Source organism: Vanellus vanellus, assembly GCF_965231255.1.
Source record: "Vanellus vanellus genome assembly, chromosome: 4".
In the NCBI taxonomy this organism is placed as follows: Eukaryota; Metazoa; Chordata; class Aves; order Charadriiformes; family Charadriidae; genus Vanellus; species Vanellus vanellus.
Window position 1 is genome coordinate 21244997 of NC_138909.1, and position 8343 is coordinate 21253339.

The 8343-nt window shown below is 44.8% G+C and overlaps 1 protein-coding gene across 1 annotated transcript in view; it reads left to right on the top strand.

Moving 5' to 3' along the window:
- Positions 1-7447, top strand: part of SCD5 (stearoyl-CoA desaturase 5) — a 33169-nt gene extending 25722 nt beyond the window's left edge. The window contains exons 3-5 of the mRNA XM_082482228.1: positions 3136-3341; positions 4987-5219; positions 5764-7447. Coding sequence (XP_082338354.1) covers positions 3136-3341; positions 4987-5219; positions 5764-5954 — 630 coding nt within the window. The 3' untranslated portion in view covers positions 5955-7447. The remainder of the gene's footprint in view (positions 1-3135; positions 3342-4986; positions 5220-5763) is intronic.
- Positions 7448-8343: the final 896 nt, after the last annotated feature.

Below are 8343 nucleotides of genomic sequence, written 5' to 3' on the forward strand. Positions count from 1 at the left end.
GATGTGCTCTGCTAGCTGCGTTGTAGTGTTGCTCCTGTCCCTCTCTGTGAAACAAGCTGTTTTATTTGCCTGAGGTTGTGCTGCGAGCATTTGCACACAGCAACAGTAGTTGTATGGAAATTTGTGTCAGCACATTGAGGTTGTTGCATAGCCCAATTTGTTGCCATGTTTCGGTCTGCAGGTGTATTAGGGGACCTGCTAATGAAGCCTCATGTCTGCATCACTGTCACAGCATGATGCTATTGCTCTCTGCTTTGGAAGGGATTTCACTCCTGCGTTTACCTGAAATTTGATCGCGTGATGTCGTCCTGAAAAATGGTTGCTATTAATACGCTTGGAGCATATTTACATGTGCTATGCTCCAGTTCTCAGAGTATTTATTGCCAACAGTTCTAGCCTCTGGCATTTATTTCCTCTTAGCCTTTGTGGTTCTTACTTAGATGTAATTCAGTTGTTTCACAGCTTCTAAACCCTTTCATCTGGGCAATCATGTCTTTTTGCCAGCCCTACAGGTGTTTGGTGTGGTATGAAAAACCAAGTTAATTTCTCACAGTATCATTGCTTTGACCTGGTTATCTACTGTCCCACAAATAATTTTATCAAGCGCTAATGTGACAAAGTGATCAGTAGCCTCACTTGAAAAATTATTTCTGTTTAAGAAAGAGGACCTTTCCTAGGTGTGCTTCTTACATAACCCTGTTTTATTTTTAAATTACTTAACCTTGGCATTTTCCAGTCTTCTGGATATTCCCGCTGAAGCCACTTGAAGCAGTGTAAAGGCTTTCATTCCCTTTGATTTCTCTGCAGGAAAAAAATAAGATGGCAGCAAGGTAAAGATCTCCTTTTGTTCTCACTGAGGAGTTTGATGACTTCCTTTGCTTCACTCAGTTTACTTTGTTCTCTTGTGCAATGGGATAGTTAAGGTGCAACATACTGGAGCACTGGTAAGGGGCTGGTCTTTACAGCATCCTCTCAATGGCTTAGATGAGTCAGTGCTGCAGAAAAATGTTCCCCTCATCCCCAGCCCACTCCCAGCATCACTGCAGCCCCAGTGTTACAACAGTACAGGGCTGAGCATAACTGAGTGCAATGGAGGTGAGATCTTTCTGGGGCTTTTGTTCTTCACTTGTCCCTTGTGGGCTCTTGCAGACAGAAAGTATCTTTGCAAGGCTGAAGTTGGACACGGAGGCATTTGAGCTGGATTGTTTAGATGCTCTTTGCAGTTGTTCCTGGAGTTCCCTCAGCGGCATGGGTGGCCTCAGTGCTTTCTCTCAAATGTTGACGGCTGAGAGAAAGAGCAACGGTTTCAGCAATGAATCCAGGATAGGCCTTTTGTCTCACAAAACATAGATATACACAGTTGTCATTAGCTTGGGCTTACTGTGTCCTGAAGTATATTCAGCACCATGATAGCTGCTGCACTTTTGCTGGGATCAAAGCTGCTGTGGTTGGTGGTTATGGGTGCTACTGCTGTTCCTAAAAGTAACCCAAGCCCGCCCTTCCTTTGGGTATTACTGCTTGGGTACCTCCCTGGCTACGCAAAGACGGAAATAGCAGAGGAAAGCACACGTCCACTAAGCATTCTCTGATTAAAGTTCATACTGTTGTGGATCTGGGCTTTTGGTAACATTTCCATGTTTTGGTGCTGGTGCTAGGCAATTCAGTTCATAGATGAGTGTGTGGCCTGAGTTTTGCAAGTGTTGTATGTGCTTACAGTGGTCTGCACTAATAGCTTGGCACCACTGCAAAACCTACCAGTTTTAGTCCAATAGCCAGTGCATCTTGCAGACTGAACTGGGAGACTGAAATCCCTTTGGCTGAGCAAACTCCAAAAGTCTCACTTGATGGATCCTAGTCTGAAATTGCAGTCCATCCTTTCCTCCCTGCAATCCTCATATTCCCATTTACAGCCACAAGGCATTTCAATGACTCATATCTGCTGACAGCTTGAGCAGAAACAGGACTGAACTTGCTTTGTATCTGATCTGGATCCAATGCTGAGCTGATGTTATGGGTCTAAGACTCTCATTCCAGCCTGGCTGCAAACAATTTCCCATAAAATCAGCACATCTCCTTTGATATCTTAATCATAGAATGGTTTGGGTTGGAAGGGACCTTGAAGATCATCTAGGTCCAACTCCCGTACCCAGGGCAGGGACACCTACCACTAGACCAGGTTGCTTAAAGCCCCATCCAGCCTGGCCTTGAACACTTCCAGGGATGGGGCCTCCACAACTTCTCTGGGCAACCTGTTCCAGTGTCTCACCACCCTCACAGTAAGGAACTTCTTCCTAATACATAATTTAAATCTACCCTCTTTCAGTTTAAAACCACTACCCCTTGTCTTACCACTACACTCCCTGATAAAGAGTCCCTCCCAGACTTTCTTGTAGGCACCCTTTAGGTACTGGAAGGCTATTTTCTTGTACATATCCCTGTGGGCAGAGCAGTAATTTAAATGGAGGTGCTGGTTTTACTGTGGAAGACGCATTCTTCCGAAAGGCTAAAGTTCAGCTTCTCTTCAGGTCAGTAAAAGGCATGTGTAGTGTTCCACAAGCTCTGTCCCATTTTCAGTGATGCATTTGTGCCTGGAGGGCATCAATGTTAACCAGCCACAACTAGCTTAGAAAAAGGATCCCTGAACTGAGTGCTTCTGCACAGTAGTGCCCTGAAAAGAATTTTAATTAAATAAATAAATATACCTGCTCCCCTGTGGCAGGGATAATAACATAAATAATAATAATTTAAACATGTATGTACCTCATTCCTCCAGCCCAGTGTCCATCCTTGGACAGCAAACACCCAGGGAGGACACAGGACCAGGGCAGACTGACGATTGTAACTCCCAAGAGGCTGTTGGCTTCCAGCTCTCTCCAGCCCTGGGATGTGTTTAGTCTGTGTCACCAGTTCCCAGACCATGTCCTGTTCTGCATGGGCACTGACAGGAGTGGTGTGATGGGCGGGTTGGCTGGCTGCAAAGCTGGGGTCCCTCAGGATGTCTTTAGTCAATAACCTTTTTTGAGGAGCATCAGAGAGGGGCTTGTTGCTGTTACTGTGTGGGGAAGGAGCTGGAGGTGGTACTGCTGGAGCAGAGCTTGGCCTCTCTCCTCTCACCCCACCATGCTTTCTGTGCAGAATGACATCTACGAATGGAGCAGAGACCACCGTGTGCACCACAAGTACTCGGAGACAGATGCGGACCCGCACAATGCCCGCCGTGGCTTCTTCTTCTCCCACATTGGCTGGCTGTTCGTGCGCAAGCACCGGGACGTCATAGAGAAGGGGAGGAAGCTGGATTTCACTGACCTGCTGGATGACCCCGTTGTCAGGTTCCAAAGAAAGTAAGTGGGAGCACTGGATGGGGTGGAGAGGTCCCTCCACCTGGTTGTCTAGTTGTGACTCATTCTTTATTTTTAACTGTCCCTTTTCTCCCCCAAGATAACCCTGCCACCTTGATTGCAGGCACTAGGACTGCTGTCCCTCTGGCCCCTGCTATCGCCATGTGGTTCACGCTTGCTGATTGTCCTTGCAGGCTCTGCTGCGCAAGCAGTGAGCCCTGTCTTTGTCCCTCTGCTTTTCCAAAAAGCCAGGGCTGGCTGCAAAAACAGCCACAGCAGAAGTTGCCGGGATCTTGGCCTTCTCCTCTGATCATTGGAGTAAATGCTGTAATCACTAACTGCCTTAATGCAGAAATGCACATGTCACTCTGTAAACTCATCTTTGGCACCTGTGGGCAGCTCAGACCAAGTGCTTCCTCTCCCAAGGGGATCATACTTCACAGGATTAATTACCTACCTTGGTTCCCCTGAACTCCAGGTAAGGAGGTTTCTCATTCCAGTCAAAGGGAGACAGAGAAATTGTAGCCAGGTGCTTGTTCGGGTCCGAGATCTCATATCCTCATCAAAGACTTCAGCCTGGGCTTCTTGCATCTCACAGAAAGGTTTTAATTGGTGCCTGATAAGCTGTTTTCATATTTTATTTTATTTTCCTGGAACGGGAGAGGCTTTGAACTTTGAAGGAGTTTTCTGGACTGGAAAATATTTTTTTCCTCCAGTTCTACTTAAATCCTGGCCTTGAATTGATGAGGTTCGCAAACCTTATCCACAGCCAGGTTCAGAAGTCAGATGAGTGGAAAATTATCTGTTATCTTTGGTGGAGCAAAGAATGGAGTCTCTTTCCTTTGGAGAGCCTTGGTTCAGGTAAGTGAAGATAGAGATCTGTGGGAAACCTGAGGAGGTGCTCTCTTTTCACCACAGTTAGTGTTGCTGGAGAGCTGCAGGTCTCCTGGAGCCCAGCATGTGAGGCACAACCTCCAAACGACAACAAAAATTATCAAGTAAAGAACTTGCAAGGCAAGAGGTTAATTTATTTCATACACAAGATGATTAAAATTAGCTGGTGTGTTATAGGTGAGGACTATGTTAATGGAAGCTTTATTCCTTCCAAAAATACTGCTAATATTAACGTTTTCCCAATCCTCTGTGGGTTTTAATTGAAAATTGATTGTGTTTTTCTTGTCAAACCAAATTGACAGTTCTTCCTATCTGAAAAATTTTCAGCAAGTGCAAAGTTTTAATAACCATTTAATAAATTCAAACTCTGTTCTTTCTCATCCCTTCCAGAAAACTCAGCAAAAGCAGGGGTCTATTTTAAACCTGTCATATGGGCACAAATAAGATGGGTCTTACTTTGCGTTTCTTTTCTTTCTGCACCCTTCAAAATCGTGTCACCTCAGCTGATGGGTCTCTCAGCTATTCAGCTCCAGTGTTACCTGCTGCTTTGAGGTTTTGGGTTGTCCTGGCATTTTGAATTGCACTTGGAAAAATTATGTTGTGATTGTGAATGTCTGAAATGTTCCCTGCTGCCTTGGTTATGGCTGGTCCAGGTTATGCCAGGGCTTTCTGGCAGAGCTGTGTCTCCAGAGATCCAAACCCACTTCACTCCAGCTGTCATTCCCACCACAGTAATGGTGTTCTTTCCCCACAGGTATTACAAGAGTTCAGTTGTGCTGATGTGCTTTGTGATCCCAACTTTTGTGCCATGGTACCTCTGGGGCGAGAGTCTGTGGAATGCCTACTTCCTTGCCTCCATCCTCCGGTACACCATCTCCCTCAACGTCACCTGGCTGGTCAACAGTGCCGCTCACATGTATGGCAATCGCCCTTATGACAAGTACATCAACCCCAGGCAGAACACCTTTGTCACTCTGGGAGCCATTGGTAAGTGCTGTAGCCCTGGGTAGAGCTTTGCAAACTTGGAGCAACATCCCATCCTGTTTCATCTTGGTCAGGGCTTTGGGCACCTGTAACTGGACACCACTTGGTGCCATGGCTTGCAGGACACAGGAGCTTGTGCATCCTAGAGGAAGGCTCCCTTGTTCTGCTGATGGTGCCCACATTGAAATAATGCCATTTAGTCTCTGGGCAGAGAGAGAGTTCACACTAGCAATCCTTTCTTTATCAGCAGTCAGCTGGGCACAGCACAGCAGAAGTAAGTTACTCTGCTTCTTACTTGGTTTTGCATCTACCCTCTTAAGGTTTTCTTTCCTGAGAATGAGGGGTGGGACATGCCCCTTCCTACTGGGGAGGAAAGCCCAAAGAACTGAAATGGAGTCCATTGTGGGTCTGCTCCAGAGGTCTCCAGAGGTGTGGAGTATAACCTGCACTAGATTCAGGACTTGGGAAATGAGTGTCCCATCCAAGAGTGTTCCGAATTTCGTAAACGTGATGGCCATGTGGTCTTTAAACTCTCTCTGTTTTTCAGGTGAGGGTTTCCACAACTACCACCACACCTTCCCATTTGACTACTCAGCCAGCGAGCTGGGCCTGAAGTTCAACCCCACCACCTGGTTCATTGACTTCATGTTTTGGTTGGGGTTGGTCACTGACCGCAAGCAGGCTCCGAAGGAGATGATCCAGGCTCGCAAGGAAAGGACTGGAGATGGCAGTGCTTGAAAAGTAATGCTTTGCTCTGCCAGCGCTGTCATACACGTGGGTGGGAGTGTGCACACCCCCGTGCCTGTGGTGGATTTATTTTCCTCTTGGTAAAATTAGTTTTTTCAGATCAGTTGGGCCAAATTCATTCCCCAGGAACAGATTCGGCCCCAGCTTTTTTCCTTATTAGCTGTCTTATGTCCAAACTTCAGACTATTAAGTGTGAAAGTGAAATATTATTTAATATTATAGTTAAACGGGAGAGAGATTTGATTTTAGTCACTGTAGTTCATGTCTGAAATACATTGTAATTTGCTTGTTCATGGTAAACATTGGCAGGTTGGAGGAACTCACTATCCTGTCTAAGTGCAGTTAGGGGAGACTTTTGTTTCTACTATTAATCAAATGTGCTTTTGAGTCGCATCTCACGGAGGGGATGGGGCAGGGCCCAATGTGCTGTTTCAACGACAGACTAATGGAAAGGACAGTAATAACACTGATGAAAAACAGGATGTCCAAGGGGAAAAATTGGCCTAAATTTAGTTAGATGTTAGTTTGAAAACCTGCTTTCTTCTTTTTGTTAGCCCTGTTAGCCAGCCCAGTGTGCTGCTGTCTTTGTTAAATATGAAACCCGTTTATTGCTGAGCAGGCTTTTGTGTTGATTAGTCTCTATACAGGCTAAAATACCAACTGATGCTGTGTTGAGATGATTCCTTTATTGTTGCATATACATTGTCATTTGTAAAGGTATAGAGCTCAACCATGTCTTAAGCCAAATAAAGCTTTGGTTTCAATATTTGGAGACCTAAGTTATATTCTAATCAGTCATGGCCATTGATGCATGGATATTTTATCTCCTTTTGCACAAGAGGCCTCTTAATTTATTTTTCTGCCTTTGACTAGTGGGTCTTAGAAAACTGACCTTTATCTAAGTCAGAGTCTACTAATATTTCAGCTGCATGCAACATCCATTGGTTTCTGAGCAAAATATAAAGACAGTTATGTAGCTTCAGAATTTTAACAGTTGCCTTGTTTAAAAAAAAAAAATAAAAAAATAAAAAATATTAAAAAAAAAAAAGCATGTGGAATTAATGGGACATACAGCCCTTTGTGTTAGTTGTTAGCCAGTGCAGGAGAGAGGCTTTGTACTGTCAGCACTGGAGCACTTTTGAAGATAGGGGGCATGATTTTCATTTATGAAGGAGGTCACTGCCTTGCCCCTTGGAGAGGGAGTGCCCGTTTCCCAGCTGCACAGCCCCACGCCCTGGGTAAGGCAGGGATCTCGAGATAACTGAGGCTCAGGCCCAGATATTTTCAGGAAAGATGTAGAACTGGAAAAAAAAAATCAAAATGGTTTCTTTTTTTGTTCTCTTTCTTGTTTTTTAAATGATGCCATATAATACAAGAGAATTGTCTTTATTCTGTATTTCATCCAGCAGGTGTTTTAACAGTGTTACTTTGCCATTAATGATGTGTAAACTCTTGAGTGATTTACAATAAACAGTTATGAGTTAGACTGGCCGCTGTTTTTTATTTTGAAATATCTGCCAAAGCGAAGGGCTTTCTGCATCCCACGTCAGGATTACAGCAGTATTTTGCTTGGTGTTTCCAGCTGTTCATTTGGTGGAGCGTTTCCAAGCATTTCTGGTTTCCTTGTCAGTGGAAGAGGAGTGTTGTCAAACGGAAGGGCATCAAGAGATTTGATTACTTCAGGCTTACTGGCCAAGCTGATAGAGGGGGGGGGAAGAAAATTCAAGCTGACATAAGCTTGAAAGGAGACCATGGCAAGTTCTTGCATGTGAAAATCCACCTTTTAATAGCAAAATATCAGCCCAATGTGACTGCAGGACAACGCTTTGACCAAAAATATTAAGTATCTTGTTTAGATTTTGCTGTAAGTTCTCCTTGTTTTCTGTTGAGATGTGCCTGAAGACCTGAGTGTGTCAGAAGTCACATCTTGATGTTCATTCATTTGAAGTCAGGGCCTTTTGACAGACACGGCAATTGCACGCACATGAGTAGGAGACATCTCCCCACCACCCTTTACAGTGCCTGCAGGAGGGGGTGGAAGCAGGCTCCCAGAGCTGGGACATTTCCAACCTTATGGTTAGAAAGATAGTGCTGTTGCTTCCTTCTTTGCACAGTCAACAGCCAGTTGGAGAGCAACAAAAATCTTTGAGAACCAGCCTTCAAAATGATGCAGGCAATGGGTTTGGACTTGGTGTTCGAGTGCTGGAGTGAAGCTGGGAACATGCGCAAATGCCTAATCTTACTGGTGCTCCCATCATTTCGTTTGTGCAATTTGCTGGCTTGCAAACTGCAGTGAATGCACTTTACAGGCACTTAGAGGCACGTCTTCCTGTTGATCTTTATCATACTTTAGATATTTTTTTTCTTTTGTACTGCTATT